General features: G+C 40.4%; 1 protein-coding gene across 2 annotated transcripts in view; it reads left to right on the top strand.

The window, feature by feature from the left end:
* The first annotated feature begins 839 nt into the window (after nt 1–839).
* Cytip (cytohesin 1 interacting protein) overlaps nt 840–19,196 on the top strand; it is a 70,144-nt gene continuing 51,787 nt past the window's right edge. The window contains exons 1-2 of one of the 2 annotated variants that reach the window (XM_032903318.1): nt 840–920; nt 2,357–2,457. In XM_032903318.1, coding sequence (XP_032759209.1) covers nt 2,422–2,457 — 36 coding nt within the window. In that variant the 5' untranslated portion in view covers nt 840–920; nt 2,357–2,421. Of the gene's footprint in view, nt 921–2,173; nt 2,458–19,196 lie in introns of those variants that run through there. The other variant, XM_032903319.1, reaches the window with a different exon arrangement.

Here is a 19,196-nt window from a genome sequence, read left to right as displayed (position 1 = left end):
AACCACCTACCCGCTTTGCTCTGCTCCTCTCACATCACCGCATCCTCTATGCGCAGCCCTTTGTCTGAGGAAGATTTAGAAATGGTCTCAATCATTTTCTATATCTAGCTTGCCATTTCATAAAATAAAACAGCTGGAAAAGTCCCGAGGACAAAGGCCAGACATCACCAGCCACGTTGACTCAACTAGTTCAACATAAATATAGATTATTTATATAAACAGTTCAGCGTAGCAACAGTGGCCTTCATCGTCTCTTATAGCAATTCCACAAGCATGGGAAGACACAAAGAGTAGCCACACTACTCTTTGTTTATGGCCTCTTGAAAGGAAGCACTTTGAATATCTATTTCTCAATTTCTGTAGCTGTAATAAGATTTATAGACAATCTAAATATTTTTTTCTTGTGCTTGCTCAGCGCTCAGCACATTAGGAACATTCTAAAGAATGGAGCACGTTGAATTGAGCAACTTGGCCTAAAATAAAATGGAAGTAAGTGTAATAAGTAGTTGTAGATTGGTACTGAGTGACTCACGCACAAAAGCAAAATAACCAGGAGCTCTATGAAAGCCCCACAGGGGTCCATTTACCTCCAGCACTCGGCACCCAGTAGGTGTTCAATAAATACTAAGAAGTAAGGAAACAATAGTGTGACCTTTTTAACGATTTGGCTTGCAGTCGTTATCTTAAGGGTGTATTCAAGTAACAGCTACCTCATGACTACTTAGCCTCATGAGTTAATGTTTACAAAGTGCTTTGAACTTCTTGGAAAAAAGAATGTTTTTGTTGGCACGGTGGCATGCTTGCCAAGGTACTTAAATTCTTCCAGCTTCAGATGCCAGGGCTGTGCCCTCCCTCCATGCAAGGCTGGGCTCTCCCATTATTCCAGTCTTTGCTGCCTTCTCTAGCCTGCTCCAGCACAGGTAGGGAAGGGCTGGGAATGGAACGAGCTTTGAACAGAGTTCTTTAAGGACTCCAGGGAAAGTAACAATAGGGTCTGTCTTAATTCTTCTTAGAGTAATTGGTGTCAAGACAGGTTCAGGAGCCTGGTCAGCCACGGGGGAATTATGGGGCACACGCGGTTCAAGGAGGCAGCATGAAACTCTACCGTAATGGCACTGAGAGGTGTAGGGACAGCCTGGAATATACGGTGCAGTTGTGTTTATGAATTTTAAGTGGATTATACACATACTTTGACTAGTGTGGGGCTTATAGTTCGGTTATAAAATACTCATAAGACAGATTTCCCTTATATGGGCAAGACATATCTATTATAATTTCTGGTAGTATTTTTTTCTTTTCCATGTTTCATGATTGCAAACAGCAGTGTTCAAGTCCACATGCGGACCGCCGGTGCTGGGCTGGTTTCTAACCCGTTTGGCACCGTCTCCAAACACACTGCCTTTAGGTTTAGGAATGTGGTGAATAAACAGGCAAACAGCGGTCTGAGGGGCGCACGCTGTGGTTTCGATGGAGAATGGACGTCCACTGGAGTGAAAAATTCAAACAAGTTTTTTTTTTAGCTTGCAGGTTACAACATATTAACTTTCAATTAATCACACACAATAAAGCTTTCAAAGTCATACAGTTAGCAGGCTGCAAATAAATGGAATGGCTCCCGTGGAAGAGCTTACGTTAAAGGTAGCAACAACGCCTATTTTCTGCACCGAGGCCACTTGTTTTCTAATGCACACCGTGAGGTTTTCTGTGTGGGTGGAAAATTTCCATAATACATATTTATACCATAGCTGCTGTCCATGTGGCACATTTGCTGCCTCAGAACTGTTTCTAGGGACTCGAAATGAATGTCATGTGGGCAAAACCCAACATGGTATTCTGTTAAAGAGATAGACCCCCCAAAAAACCATGCCTGTTCTGCTTCAAAGAAAAACCCAGGTATGCATGGCTATAACGGAATGCTAGGAAGTTAACTAGAAATAGGGCTTCGGATTTTCAAACAAAAATTATAGACAGAAACTTCCTTCTATCTCGGATGCGTTAATTATATAACTGAAAAAAAGACAAGCTGAGCAAAATTTGTAGTTAGAGGATAACACTCAGCTTTTGGCATTCTAAAAACTCGCAGTCCACACAAAAGCAAGCCATACGGAAAACACCTCATTGGGAGGGGCTCCAGATATGAAATGCTTTCTTCCCCCTCCCCTGGTTTCACCCGTGAATGAACTTCTCTTTTGGATAGGGCTGAGACTTCTCATATGCAACATTGAATTTTATATTTATTTATTTATTTCTGTCTATGTGTAACTTTCAGGGTCTGGTTTGAAAGAAATAGATGGGAGATCCTCTAGGGCCAGCTTGTGTTTGCTTTTCTGTCTCTAAGTGTCTTGTGGCTTTGCAGGGGGCTTCGAACTCCCATGAGTGGAGCATACAAGACCTCATTTGCTCTGGCTTGGAGAGCAGGAGATGTTCTCACTGACGTTTGCCGGCCGCAGCCCTATGGTAAGTTTGAGTGGGGAAAATGGGGGTTGATTTTCATCGTGCATTACTCTAGTTGACTTGAGGGAGGGTAGAAAGGGAACACATTTTAACCAACTGTTGTATATGAAAATAAATAAATTATTGCTTGAGTTTCTTTCATTCATGTGTTTAATGAGTAAGGTGATTATATCTTTGGGTTTCTTTTTTAAATATTTTGGACTTCTACACTTTATTTGAAGAATCTGTTTATATATCTGAACACATATACACATATGTATAAATGTAATAACATATGGCCAGTGGATTTGCTGGTGGATTTATTTTCCATCAAGGGAATGCTGAGCTTGTGACACGTAGATAATTTTTTTACTATTGTCAGAAAGGTATAATGAGGTCAAGACTGTAGCATCATTGCAAGAAGGGCAAGGATAAGAGACAGGTCTAGAAAGCCGATATAAACTCACATTTAAACTGACTACACACTAGACTGCCAACATGACATTCTGATGATTTAGACAGCACAAGGCAACTAGTGGTAATTTACTCTGTGTGCATATGTGCAGATGTATGTATGTATGTATGTATGTATGTATGTATGTATGTATGTGTGTAAATTGATGTTTCTTGTTCTTTCAGCTCTGTATCATCTGTAAGGAGCAGATAATTAAACATTTTAATTGACAGACTATCACTTTTGTGGCTGCTAAAAGAACAAGCCTGTGAATTTCTGACTGAGGTGGTCAGAGCTTAGGCAGGAACAACTGACAATCAAGTCAGCTAAAAGGTGAGCTTTGAGCCAGACACAAAGTATTCCCTTAAGCCCTGTTGTGTCTGCATTACACTTTAGGGTTAGACCACCAGGGGTCAGGCCATTGTGTCTAGAGAGCCTTTGGTAAGTACTCTTGGCTGTCTTAGAAGACACACCACAGTGGATCTCAAACTTTGATGTAGGCTCCTGGAGAGCATTTAAATAAGCATAGGGCTGAGATTCAGCCCTGGTAATTCTGAGTATTCAAGTCTGAGGTGGAGGATTTATGCTTTGGAGAATATTTTGTAATGGATATAGGCATTAGAGAAAATGTGCCTCTTTTTCATTGTTCTCTCTCTCTCTCTCTCTCTCTCTCTCTCTCTGTGTGTGTGTGTGTGTGTGTGTGTGTGTACTCATGCACATTGACATGTGTCTGGATGTACTTACATATATAGAAACACATGGAGGTAAAAGGTTTATGTGGGAATGTCTTTCTCAAAGACTTCTTCATGTTATTGTTTTTGAGACAAGGTCTTGAACTAAACCCGGACTTTCCATTTTGGATAGGCTGCCCTAAGGCCAGTGAGCTCTGGGGATCCACCTGTGTCTGTGCCCTAGCACTGGGGCCAGTGTTATATAATTATTGGGATCAGAACTCAGGTCCTTATACTTGCACAGTGATTACTTTATACACTGAGCTGCCTCTCCGCACTCTTTAGTTTCATTTGTCTGAGACAGACTCTCATTCAATAATACAGGCTGGTCTGCCCTTGCTGATCATCTTGCTCTTGCTGCCAGAGAACTGGAAATGAATGACCATGACTCAGACAGCCTTGCTTCGAAAGAAAGTTCCATAGATTCTCTAGCCATCACATGTTAGAGGAGGAATGTCAGGTGTATCCTGTGTGGCAGGAAAATGTCACCAACAGGGACGCTAACAACAACTGGGGGACTAGGTCTTAGGTCACGGGGGTCAAAGGTCAATGTGTGCTGGTTGGGCTTACACTGGGCAGCGGGGATGTAGGTCAGTGTTGGCATGCTTGTTTAGCACACTTGAGGTCCTGGGTTAGTTCTGCTACAAACCATGATTTAGATAGGCGGCACATTTCCTCACTGCTACATGCCACCTCCCTCTCCCCTCTAAGACTAATAGTGAGTAACCAAGACAGGACCAATAATTACGATTATAATTGATCCCACAATGGCGTGTCAGTCAATAGTTCAATTGACTTTCCCTGGGAAGATCATTATGAGAGCCACTAAAAGTGCAATGCGTCTGATTCTGTGATTTCTTCACACTTACCACTCACCATGGATGGAGGCGATGCATGGAGAGAAACGAGGTAAAATAAAGAAGGGTACAGGGATCAAGTTAAGTACTATGGAAGTGCTGTGCACAGGAGGGTGTAAGGAACCAGTTGGCCACCTCCCAAACGCCTGGTCCCACGTCTCTCTCCAAATCGCAGATCTGGAAGTAAAACAAACAACACTGATATATCTCACGTGCTCTTCTTAAAATGGAATTGGGGGAACTCATAAGATCTGAACAGGACCCCAACAAACTGATACATGCAGAACCCGGAGGACGATGGGGTGAAGTGTCATACTGTCTTAGCTTCTCATCACTCAGATTAATCTTTGGTCTCTTCCAATCTCCAGCTACTGCAACATGGCATATTTGGTAATATTCAACATCTTATTTTATTTTTTACCCCTGACAGAATAGTTTTTGAACTACTAGCTAGCTATTTTAAGAAATTCTATTTGAATCATTAATTTTTTAGTTTCTTTCTCCGCAAACAAATTTTTTTGACTTAAATATAGTTCTTAGACAGCGCATTGCCAGTTCTACTTTATCTCTGGATATTACTAGTATATTCTTATTTTTACAAAATCATGAAGTCATGAAGAAAAAAAGGGATTCAACAGTAGCCACCATTTTGAACTCCTGTCTTGTAGAGCCTGAAAATATAATGAAAAGGCAGTAAAGTAGAAATTCTATCTAGGTTTGACTCCCTGTTCATGGTCTATAGTGATGGATAAACAAGACAATGCCATTGCTGTTTGCCTCAGTTAACTTCATTAGTAAAAACAAGTTTATGCGATCATACCATATTGTGTTCTTAGCTTATAGTATTTCTGAGAGCATTTGAAAATCTAGACAGTGCTCTTCAATCACCCTGCGTCCCCACTCCTTACACCCCAGCCCTGTTAGATGCAAAGCTGTAAACTTCTAGGCAGTACATTTCCTCATGCCAAATCCCGCCTAGAAAATCAGAAACCTGCCTTAGGATTAGACATCATTGGGGTTTGCCAGAGTATTGCTGTGCTATGAATCATATTATTGAGCTCATTTGAATATATGTGTATTAATGTACAGTAGTATGTACACATATATATTAATATATATGTTTATTTTTCCTCTCTGACTCAAATTAGAGTCAACTTGAATCCATTGCTTTCTTATTCTATAACCTGTTTTCACTCCTATTTCTATAACCTGTGCACTGCAAGTCTGCTGTTCTGAGCCCAATCATTGTTAATTCTACACAGCTTGATTTTTGATTTAGAATTTCTGCTTCATCTTATCATCCCAGACCTGTTAATATGATCATATGTTATATGATGTTAATAGCTAAGGGACTGATTCCATTTTCACTTGTGATTCTTCAGTTGAAGGGATGGATATATCATGTTGTTTCTACTTTTATTAAGAAGTGTATTAAATAGTCAACTTGCTAGGAGTACAGGTATTGGAGGTAATGTCTTCTTTTCCAATCATTTAAATTTTGCCAAGTTTATCTTTACCTTGAGCAGATACTTGAAGTGTTGTATTTCTATAAAAAACAGAAACACACACAATTCACTATTATGAAAGTTTGAATCTCAGCCCATTTAAAGGTATCCACTCAAAAGTTGTGAGTCAAACACAAGCTTCTGGGTGGAAGGCAGCGGTGTGCACACCATCTGGAATACAAATATGTGGTTAGCTCAGGGCTCTCCTTCCCAAGTCTTTTTCTTCCCTCAGAGATGTGAAGGAGGATTGCCCAGGCTATTTTAGGTGCCTATGTGGAAGCCAGGACTGGCTTTTTCTCTTACAGGTTTAAGAATGCTTTTCTTATTGGCTCGGTGGTAAGAGGTTTGCCCTTAGGAGCAGATGGAAACCTTGAGCAGCACTTCCTTCCTGTCTGCACTGAGGCTGCCTTGTTCTTTCTTTCTCAGTCTTCTTTTAGACTTGACTAGCACAGTTTGGGGTGGTAGTTGAGAGCAGAAGAGCCATTGGTCTGTCCTTCGGTAAGCTTTGTAGAAGGTGCCTTTCTTCAGGTGCTCCCATTTGTCCATTATTTTAATCTTGATATCAGGAGTCTGTGTGCCCAAGTGAATTTATGAACTGGGTTGGGTAGGGGGTATTGACTGATATAAAATTGAACCTTTCTGATCTTTATAAGACACTGTCAAGAGAAGGACAAGGCAGATAAATATGGGTGTGCCTGTCTGTACTCCTAACATGTGGACCCAGAATCAGGAGAATTTAAATGTTGAACCATGCCTGGGCTACATAGTGAGAACCTGTTCCTAAAATAAAAAAGGAGGGAAAAGTCAGTTTACAAGTTGAAATCTACTCTGAGAACTCATAGAACTCAATTATAAGAATATAATTTGGTATCCCAGAGGATGAAAAACACATCCCCCAACAAGAGATTAATGGGAAACACTCAACATCCCACAATTGTCTTTAAACACTATGCCCCCCCCCCAGTTGTATAATCCCAAAACACTGATCCAAAACATCCTTATGCAGTGAGTTAGAACAACAGAAACCTTCATAGATTACTGGGGACAACTCAGAATAGCACAGCCACATTGGAGGAGTCTGGCAGCTTCTTGCAAAACTGGATATAGTCTCAGTATAAAATCTGGCAACTTGTTGCTTGGTGTTTTCCAAATCAGTTGAAAATCATGCCTTCCACACACTGACACATGTGTGTGCATGTTTGAGGAGTTCGTTCAGAATTGGAAAACACAGAAGAGACTAGACTATCCTTGAGCAAGTGAATGGATAGACAAATGATAGACACATTCAGGGACATATTATTTAGAGATGAAAAAAACAGCAATTTTTATTGGGGTGAGAAAATACAGAGGAGACTTAACAGCATATTACTAGATAAAATGAGACAATATCAAAAGGTTTTACACACACACACACACACACACACACACAGAGAGAGAGCAATATGACATTGTGGTAGAGACAATACTCAGGCACAGTAAAGATCAGGGGTTAGGCAGGAGACAGAGATCAATGAGATAGAACTTAGGACTTTTAGAGTAGTGAAATCATTTTGTACAATGCTACAATGCTGATTGTTCACAATTATTTATTTGTCAAATCCGTAGAATATGGAACAGCAGGAGTGAGGGGTAATGTGAACTCTGGAATTGGAGTGAGGAGAGTGTGTCAGGTGTAACCTCTACATCATTGTGATGCAGGATGCTGGTAATGGCAGAGGCCGTCTGCCAACGGTGATTGAACACATGAGAGCTCTCTGAACTTTCCACTCATCATCTTTTTGTAAGTCTGTCTGTCTTAAAAATATACTAAAACTTATTTGATATAAATAATACTATTATAGTTAGCCAGACATATCAGACTTCATCATTTGTGTGGGACAGAATGATGTTATAGGACTCCACTCCTTGGACAGAGGTTGACTATAAAATCATAGGTATTATTTGATCCTCTTCTGTTTGCCGATATTTTATTTACTTTTTCGTTTGTTGGCGATGGTGTCTCAGTGTGTAGACCACACAGACTTTGCACTCACAGAGATCCATCTGCCTCTGCACCTTGGGTGCTGGGATTAAATATGTATGACCACCACTACACCCAGTTTTGCCTGTATTTCATTCTGAGGTGACTGGGCAGGAGCTCAGAAGGTGCAGAGAGCCCATCCCTTCCTGGAAACCTGATCCTAGACAGAAAGCACACTGTACCTTCCATTTTACGAAGAACTGTACATCACATTTAACCGTTCTGAGTGATGTAATTCTTCAATGACTGTTACTCAGAAAAAAAAAAAAAGGCAGCCCCTGGAATTCCATTTTCTTAGAAAATGTCTTCTGGGTTCATAACTTGAGTTGGCTTTTAAAGTAGGTTAGGAGAACCAGAAGCAACCTGAAATTCAAGCTGGTGAGTTAGACAGAGTGAGGGCGGGGTCTCGTGTATTTTGCAAATTGTTTGTAGCAAACACAGAGGCAACCACAGAAGGTAGGGCTTATTTACGATAAGGGCAGGGGAGGAGAAATGGGGTAGTGAGTTAGATAGAGAAGAAAGGTCAGATTGGCAGGCATGGTGAGACGCGCAGCAAGCAATCACATATCTGAAGCCAAGTCAGAGCTATGCAGGTATTAGAGCAAATAAGTTCCTCAAAACGTTGACTAGCTGCTTAAAGCAGGGAAGCACACAGAATGACTGCAGGTATGACCAACACACAGTATGACTGCAGAAATTTCCAACACAGGGCTGCACACAGCGTCACTGCAGATATGACCAGCACACAGTATGACTATAGAAATGACCATCACAAGGTTGCACTCAGTATCACTACAAGATGGGCCAGCACACAGTATGACTGTAGAAATGACCAGCACAAGGCTGTACTCAGTATCACTACAGGAAGGACCAGCACACAGTATGACTGTAGAAATGACCAGCACAAGGCTGCGTTCAGCATCACTGCAGGAATGACCAGCACACAGCATGACTGAAGGAATGACCAGCGCTCTCTGTGTTGGGAGTATGTTGAGAAAAGATATAGTGATTCTAAAACAATTTAGTTCTCAGACAAACATGGTTTTAATTGATTATATAAACATTCAACTTTGTCTCTGAAAAACTTTAGATTAGATGTTTTCATAGGAACGAGTTTTGGGACTTAGTCTAGCATTTCCTTTTTGTTTTTGCTATTGACAAAGTATCTCATTTATGCTAAATTATAAATTATGGGCTGGGGTAAGCACAAAAGCAAATGGAATTTGCCCATTTGCTGTTGCCTTACTTTCCATAGTCTAGATGTTCGGAGGTTTACAGCTTTACTATTGGTTGGATTTTCTAAAACATCTTACAGGACTGCGGAGGCCCACCTCTTTGGTTCAAACATTTCTTTCCCCAGGAGCATAGATGCGTTCACTTCTTCTTGTCTGTAGGCCTTGCTCCACACCTAGGAGAATATATGGTCTTTATTTTTACCTTCACCTGCTTATCTGGTTCTCAGCAAACCTCCCCAGAGTCAGGTCCTTATATACATGTTCTTATTAGAACGCATCTGAGTTCCCTGCACTCAAATCCCATGGGGAAGAGAGTGGACTGCCCCGGAGTGCAGACATCCAGAGGCCGCAGGAGAGACTGCCACCTCTGCACACCTCGACCCACATCCTGGTCCTAGGGGAAACTGCACAGTGCCTCTGGACAGAGAGATATAGGAACAGACAGCTGCCAGTACCTGTGGGTCTGGTCTGTGCCCAGGACTGAACTGATCCGGCCAAATAGCTCTTTGCACCCAAATCCCATGGGGGAGAGAGCTGGAACCTCAGAAGTGTGGATACTCCTGAGAACTCAGAGGAGACAACCGTCTGCTCACAGCTCAGACCCAAGAGGGAATCAAATAGTGCCAACTGTGCCCGCTGGGTGCAAGGACCTACATGAGCAATCAGGGGCAGGACCCTTTGATTCCTGCCGGCGCCTAGAGTTGGAAGACAGTCTCCAGGATCGCCGCTACAGGTGAGAACAGAGCACTTGTTCTCAGGAAAGGTTGAAAGAAAACAGGAAAACAGTTCTACAGGAGTGCTGACAAAGAGGCCTACAGCAGGGCCATGTCACTCCCAGAAACAGCAAGACAAGCGAACACCAGAGACAACCCAATGGCTAGAGGAAAGTTCAGGAATCTAATCAACAGAAATCAAGACTACTTGGCATCATCAGAGCCCAGTTCTCCCACCAAAACTGGATATCCAAACACACCAGAAAAGCAAGATTTAGATTTGAAATCACCTGTTTTGATAATGATGGAGGACTTTAAGAAAGACATAAAGAATGCCCTTAGAGAAATGCAGGGAAGCACAAGTAAACAAGTAGAAGCCCTTAGAGAGGAAACACAAAAATCACTGAAATAATTACAGGAAAACACAACCAAACAGTTGAAGAAATTGAAAATGGAAATAGAAACAATAGAGAAAGCACAGAGGGAGACAACCCTGGATATGGAAAACCAAAGGAAGACACAAGGAGCCGTAGACACAAGCATCACCAACAGAATACAAGAGATAGAAGAGAGAATCTTTCTTCATAGAAAACATCGACACAACTGTGAAAGATAATGTAAAACGCTAAAAGCTCCTAGCCCAAAACATACAGGAAATTCAAAACACAATGAGAAGATCAAACTTAAGGATAATAGGTACAGAAGAAAGTGAAGACTCCCAACTTAAGGGGCCAGTAAATATATTCAACAAAATATAGAAGAAAATTTCCCTAACCTAAAGAAAGAGATGCCCATAAACATACAAGAAGCCTACAGAACTTCAAATAGATTGGACCAGAAGAGAAATTCTTCCCGTCACAAAAAGTTAAAACAGCAAATGCACAAAACAAAGAAAGAATATTAAAAGCAGTAAGGAAAAAGGTCAAGTGACATATGAAGGCAGACCTATCAGAATTACACCAGACTGCTCACCAGAGATTATGAAAACCAGACGATCCTGGACAGATGTCTACAGACCCTAAGAGAACACAAATGCCAGCCCAAGTTACTGTATCCAGCAAAACTTTCACTTAACATAGATGGAGAAACCAAGATATTCCATGACAGAACCAAATTTATGCAATATCTTTCTACAAATCCAGCCCTACAAAGGATAATAGATGGAAAACTCCAACACAAGGAGAGAAAGTATACCATACAGAAAGCAAGAATAGAATTTCCTTGCAATGAAATCAAAAGAGAGACAAGCAAACATAATTCCACCTCTAACAACAAAAATAACAGGAAGCGACAATCACTATTCCTTAATATCTCTCAACATCAACAGACTCAATTCCCCAATAAAAAGACATAGACCAACAGACTGGATAAGGAAAGAGGACATAGCATTTTGCTGCATGCAGGAAACACACTTCAGAGACAAAGACAGACACTGCCTCAGAGTAAGGACTGGAAAACAGTTTTCCAAGCAAATGGCCTGAAGAAACAAGCTGGAGTTGCCATTGTAAAATCAAATAAAATTGACTTTCAACCAAGAGTAATTAAAAAAGATAAGGAAGGACACTTCATATTCATCAAAGGAAAAATCCACCAAGATGAACTCTCCATCCTAAATATCTATGCTCCAAATGCAAGGGCACCTACATTCATAAAAGAAACCTTACTAAAGCTCAAAGCACACATTACACCTCACGTGATAATAGTAGGAGATTCCAACACCCCACTCTCATGACTGGACAGATCATGGAAACAGAAATTAAACAGACATGTAGAGAAACTAACAGAAGTTATGAACCAATTGGATTTAACAGATATTTATAGAACATTCCATCCTAAAACAAAAGGATATACCTTCTTCTCAGCACCCCATGGAACCTTCTCCAAAATTGACCATATAATTGGTCACAAAACAGGCCTCAACAGATACAGGAAGATAGAAATAATCTCATGCATCCTATCAGATCACCATGCACTAAGACTGGTCTTCAATAACAACAATAATGACAGAAAGCTGACATATACATGGAAGGTGAACAATGCTCTACTCAATGACAACTTGGTCAAGGAAGAAATAAAAGAAGAAATTAAAGACTTCTTAGAATTTAATGAAAATGAAGATACAACATTCCCAAACTTATGGGACACAATGAAAGTGGTACTAAGAGGAAAACTCAGCTCTGAGTGCCTGCAAAAAGAAACAGGAGAGAGCATATGTCAGGAGCTTGACAGCACACCTAAAACCTCTAGAACAAAAAGAAATAAAGAAACCCAAGAGGAGTAGAAGGCAGGAAATAATCAAACTCAGAGCTGAAATCAATCAAATAGAAATGAAAAGTACTATATAAAGAATCAACACAAGCAGGAGCTGGTTCTTTGAGAAAATAAACAAGGTAGATGAACCCTTAACCAGACTAACCAGAGGTCACAGAGAGTGTGTGCAAATTAACAAGATCAGAAATGAAAAGGGAGACATAACAACAAAACTACAGGAAATTCAAAAAATCATCAGATCTTACTACAAAAGCCTATATTCAACAAAACTGGATAATCTGGAGAAAATGGACAATTTTCTAGACATATACCAGGTACCAAAGTTAAATCAGGAACAAATAAATCATCTAAACAACCCCATAACTCCTAAAGAAATAGAAGCAGTTATTAAAAGTCTCCCAACCAAAAGAGCCCAGGTCTAGATGGGTTCAGTGCAGAATTCTATCAGACCTTCATAGAAGACCTCATGCCAATACTATTCAAACTATTCCACCAAATTGAAACAGATGGAATGCTACCGAATTCCTTCTATGAAGCCACAATTACTCTTCTACCAAAACCACACAAAGACCCAACAAAGAAAGAGAACTTCAGACCAATTTCCCTTATGAATATTGATGTAAAAATACTCAATAAAATTCTTGCAAACCGAATCCAAGAACACATCAAAATGATCATCTATCATGATCAAGTAGGCTTCATCCCAGGGATACAGGGATGGTTAAATATATGAAAGTCCGTCAATGTAATCCACTATATAAACAAACTCTAAGATAAGAATCACATGGTCATTTCATTAGATGCTGAGAAAGCATTTGACAAAATTCAACACCCCTTCATGATAAAAGTCCTGGAAAGATCAGGAATTCAAGGCCCATATCTAAACATAGTAAACCAGTAGCTAACATCAAATTAAATGGAAAGCAACTTGAAGCAATGCCACTAAAATCAGGGACTAGAGAAGGCAGCTCACTCTCTTCCTACTTATTCAATATAGTTCTTGAAGTCTTAGTCAGAGCAAACAGACAGTGAAAGGAGGTCAAAGGGATACAAATTGTATGGGAAGAAAGCAAAATATCACTATTCGCAGATGATATGATAGTATACTTAAGCAACCCCAAAAGTTCCACCAGACAACTACTAAACCTGATAAACAACTTCAGCAAAGTGTCAGGGTATAAAATTAACTCAAACAAATCAATAGCCTTCCTCTACACAAAGGATAAACAGGCTGAGAAAGAAATTAAGGAAATGACACCCTTCACAATAGTCCCAAATAATATAAAATATCTTGGTGTGACTTTAACCAAGCAAGTGAAAGATCTGTATGACAAGACTTCAAATCTCTGAAGAAAGAAATTGAGGAAGATCTCAGAAGACTGAAAGATCTTCCATGTTCATGGATTGGCAGGATTAATATAGTAAAGATAGCCATTTTGCCAAAAGCAATCTACAGATTCAATGCAATCTCCATCAAAATTCCTACTCATTTCTTTATAGAGATAGAAAGAGCAATTTGCAAATTCATTTGGAATAAAAAAAAATCCCAGGATAGAAAAAACTATACTCAACAATAAAAGAACTTCTGGGGGAATCACCATCCCTGACTTCAAGCAGTATTACAGATCAATAGTCATAAAAACTGTATGGTATTGGTACAGAGGCAGGCAGGTAGAACAGTGGAACAGAATTGAAGACTAGAAATGAACCTGCACACCTATAATCACTTAATCTTTGACAAAGGAGCTAAACCCATCCAATGGAAGAAAGATAGCATTTTCAACAAATGGTGCTGGTTCAACTGTAGGTCAGCATGTAGAAGAATGCAAATCGATCCATGCTTATCACCCTGTACAAAGCTTAAGTCCAAGTGGATCAAGGACCTCCACATCAAACCAGATACACTCAAACTAATAGAAGAAAAGTATGAAAGAATCTCGAACACATGGGCACTGGAGAAAATTTCCTGAACAAAACACCAATGGCTTATGCTCTAAGATCAAGAATTGACAAATGGGACCTCATAAAACTGCAAAGCTTTTGTAAAGCAAAAGACACTGTTGTTAGGACAAAACCAACAAATTGGGAAAAGATCTTTACCAATCCTACATCTGATAGAGGGGTAATATCAACAATATAGAAAGAACTCAAGAAGTTGGACTCCAAGAGAGCCAAATAACCCTATTAAAAATGGCATACAGAGCTAAACAAAACATTCTCAGCTGAGGATTATCGAATGGCCAAAAAATACCTAAAGAAATGTTCAACATCCTTAGTCATTAGGGATATGCAAATCAAAACAACCCTGAGATTCCACCTCACACCAGTCAGAATGGCTAAGATAAAATACTCAGGTGACAACAGATGCTGGCAAGGATGTGGAGAAAGAGGAACACTCCTCCATTGTTGGTGGGACTGCAGACTGGTACAACCACTCTGGAAATCAGTCTAGAGATTCATCAGAAAATTGGATATTACACTACCTGAGGACCCAGCTATACCTCTCTTGGGCATATACCCAAAAGATGCTCCAACATACAACAAAGACACATGCTCCACAATATTCATAGCAGCCTTATTTATAATAGCCAGAAGCTGGATAGGTCCCAGATGCCCTTCCACAGAGGAATGGATTAAAAAAATGTGGTACATCTACACAATGGAGTACTACTCAGCTATCAAAAACAATGACTTCATGAAATTCATAGGGAAATGGAATGAACTAGAAAATATCATCCTGAGTGAGGTTACTCAATTACAGAAAAACACACTTGGTATGCACTCATTGATAAATGGATATTAGCCATAAAGCTCAAATTACCCAAGATGCAATCTGCAGACCACAGGAAGCTCAAGAAGGATGACCAAAATGCAGATGCTCCCACTCCTTCTTATAAGGGGAAAAAATATCCATAGGAGGGAATATGGAAGTAAAGTTTAGAGCTCTGACTCAAGGAACAGCCATTCAGAGCCTGCCCCACATGTGGCCCATATATATATATATACAGCCACCAAAACTAGATAAGATGGATGATGCTAAAAAATGCATGCTTTTAGGGACTGGATATAGATCTCTCCTGAGAGACACATCCCGAGTATGACCAATACAGAGGTCAGTGCTAGCAGCAAACCACTGAACTGAAAAGAGGACCCCATTTAGGGGAATTAGAGGAAGAATTGAAAGAGTTGAAGGAGCTTGCAACCCCATAAAAAACAACAATGCCAACCAACCAGAGCTTCCAGGGACTAAACCACTACCGAAAGACTATACATGGACTGACTCAGGGCTCCAACTGCATATGTAGCAGAGAATAGCCTTGTTGGGGCACCAGGGGAAGGGGAAGCCCTTGGTCCTGTCAATGTTGGACCCCAGTGCAGGGGAATATGGGGGAGGGCAATAAGGGGGGATTTAGAGGGGGAATACCTGTTTTGGGGAGGGGGAGGGGAGGGAATGGGGGCTTACAGACAGGAAACCAGGAAGTGGAATAACCTTTGAAATGTAAGTAAAGAAATATATAATAAAAAATTTCAAAAAAGGAACACATCCATGATCAACACACTGAAGTTTCTACCTTTGGTTTGTCCTTATCTTTTCACATCACTCTGGGGCACAATCCTGTTCCTTTATAAGAACCTGCTTGCCACCACTGAAAGCACAAAGGCCAACAGTGAGCGAGTGCTTAAATAGGTCACATGGAGAAGCATGGTGTTTTCTTTCATTTTCTTTTTAGAAGACATCGACACATATTTGAAAATGAAAACGTAGACAGTTATTTACACCCGATAAACTTGTACAGGAACAAAGTGTTTAAATTCTATTTTCCACTGAGTCATCACTGATTTATTTTTACAGAAAGAACAATTTCTTTCCACTCAGTCTTCTGAGACCGTTGGGTCCCCCACTCAGGAAGAGAAGTTGGCCCATGCAAGCAAGCTGTCATTGAGTCCCAGGGCATTAATCATCAGGCACACACATCGCTCTGCTTGGCTGTGCTAAGCCAAAGAGAAAATGCCTATGGCTTCACACTCCTCCACTCCCTTCTTCTCTCATCCCCTTCTCTCCGAAGGCAGTTTTGGCTGTCACCATAAAATTACCACAAATGCCAAGTTTTCACATGCAAAATGGGGTTGTGTTTATTTCTGGGAGCATCACATCCCTCAGAGTGGTCATCAGGGCATAGCCCTACTGGAGTTTTGGTTGTAGTTTTATAAATTTCAAAGTTACTGTCAGCATGAAGAAAATGTTAGTTAAAACTGGCACATGATTAGGTAGACTTGGGTCTTTCTGGAGCCATGAAGTATGCAGAAGCCGGGAGCTGTATCGGTCTCATGTACTCTTTTACCATAGCTTCTACCTGTCTTTTACCTTTTGGCAATTCATACTGCCATTGATTTCTGACGTGTGTACTGCCCCATTCCCTCTAGCTTTCATATATTCATTTAACAGAGAGGGTCAGAGGACTTGAGAGCTAGGGAGAACAAGCAACCACTGCTGGATTCTCTGTTTAGAGAGGGTTAAGAGTGAAAACCAACAAAAGGATTTTTTTTTTCAAGCCTCAAAGAATAGAAGTCTAGGATAAATAGACAACCAGAGAGCCAACCTATCATGGTAGGAAAACTGTGCTATGACAACATAGCATATAAGGACGCTTCAGGGTGCCTTTTGGAAAGAGTAGTCAGGGGACATTCCTTTGATCTAGAACGGGAAGGAGAAGGGTTTAAAACTGAGAGGCACTCTGCTTCTAGGCCTTCCTCCATGGGATTCACTGGATGGATGCATCCCAGAAACACTCAGATCACAGAACAGATATCACCCAGAGCAACCAAGCCAAATTTTGGCAAACAATGGGTATATATCTATGTCTATGTCTATGTCTATGTCTATGTCTATGTCTATGTCTATGTCTATGTCTATGTCTATGTCTATGTCTATCTATCTATCTATCTATCTATCTATCTATCTATCTATCTATCTATCTATCTATCTATCTATATCTTATATTTCTATTATCTTGCTGACAATCTGTAGCATTTACAGTCCCCCTGCCTCAGGAAGCTTGCAGGATGGGCTGAAGTTAGGGCAGGATGTGGGTTGTCTCTAGTTATGGAAGAGAAGAGGCAGTGGTAACACCCTGGTGATCTAGAGGCTTAGACCACAGGAGGTGTTTAATCACAGTGCAGGCCATGGGGGCTTCATTTCTCCATTTACTAAAGTAGTGCCACACTTGGTGGCCTTCCTGTTGAAGTAGCCTTGAACTGATGCCCTGTGATTAAATGGTACTTCAAGGATATCACGGTAGTTGACTCTCTGTTTCCTGGCATGGTTTCCTCTTCCAAATGAGAAGAAAATGACTGGGAAGACTGGGTCTGATGGTGTATCATTCAAATTCTATGAACAGTTTATCTACTGATGAAATTAACTGCTTTCCAAGTGTCACAGACTCCTTGTAGGTGATTTCCCTCCTTCAATAACTCCATATAGGGCTAATTAAGGACTCTTCACGCCCCTATGCAATCATTCCCCTGTGTCATTGAGAATGTTGAGTGTGTAATTTGCATGGCCCTCTCCATAGTTCTTGCAATTCCCATACACGTTAAATTATATTCACCACACAGAGACAGGCCAGGGAGATTTTGTTATTAGTAAATCTTTTTGTTTATTTAATATCACCTCCATTATATACCAAAAGGGATTTCAGTAGCTACACTAATGAAATTCAGAGAGCAATGCCTTGACCACACTCTGCACAACTCCTCTGTCCTTTACAATATTTTCACATGAAAACATTTATTGTGACAATAATTATTTTATAGCTCAGGAGTTGGTATGGGTTAGACAATGAAGCACAGATAAATTTGCATGAGATAAAACACTTGGGTCACAAGGCCCAAAGTCAAGCCAAACTACTCTGAGAGAACCAAAATAACATTGCATATGTTTCTTAGCTACATGGGTAGGTTACATCAAACAGGAAACAACAGAAGCTGGAGTCACAGAAGAACTTCACTCTTTGAGTGTACAAGCACTGATGTGATGATACTGACCCCAAAATCATGAAACTCAACTGGTGATGCAGTTACCATGGTTTCACTCTCATATTGGGGAATGTCCTGAGTAACTCCCATTTTGTTCTCCCTTAAACTCCAATGCTTTATATTTCTAGACAGAATATGGGTTTTTTTCTTTGTTTGTTTTCGTTTTTTTTTTTAACAAAATTTGCACGAAACAGAAGATACTTTGGGTAAGAAGATAAATGACCCCACTCTGTCATATAAGTGACCTTTCCCACACTATAGAATTTGACTGGGGAAAATTACACGTAGGAAGAAATGAGAATATCTGTGCTCTTTTGACACACTCGAAACAATACTGAGCCTTTTTAAAACTTGGGGAAAGGTAAGCATTAGGGGCACAGCTATTGTAAGCACGGAACTCCTTGGTTTGTGGTTGAGCAGTCATCTGTAATACGCAGACAACGTTGTCACACCCAATGAAAACAGTGAAGAAAGAGAAGCAAGCTAGGGAAGTGGGAAGGGTGGCTAAGTGTACTACTCACAGTGGTCTTCTGGCATTTGGAAAATGCAGAAGTTAGCATATTGTTTTCAAAACCTTAACGTGCCTCCCTTTGCCAGGGCATCTACGGATGGTGTTGGTTTTTAGATCTTTGCTCTAAAGAGGCAAAGGGATGTCTTTCTTTCTAAAGTAAGTCTGATTCTGTCCACATCGTGCTAATAGTCTGTACCTTTGGGTTGCTCAAGGATTTATACTAACATTTATTATGCACTTATTATTGTCTCAAGTATTTCTATAGTAATTTAATTTAAACGATCCCTGGAGACATTAGTTTTACATAGACATAAACATAGAGGCACAGAGAGACAGTCTCTTTGTTGCATGTTGCCCTTTTAGGGAACTTATAGCATTATTTAGACTTTTCCTTTATCTTGCCTTATGCATTCTGTTTGTCTCTGTGTCC

Source organism: Rattus rattus, chromosome 5, assembly GCF_011064425.1.
Source record: "Rattus rattus isolate New Zealand chromosome 5, Rrattus_CSIRO_v1, whole genome shotgun sequence".
NCBI classification, from domain to species: domain Eukaryota; kingdom Metazoa; phylum Chordata; class Mammalia; order Rodentia; family Muridae; genus Rattus; species Rattus rattus.
Note: the sequence above shows the minus strand (reverse complement) of the source record. Positions and strands in the feature narration are given on the sequence as shown.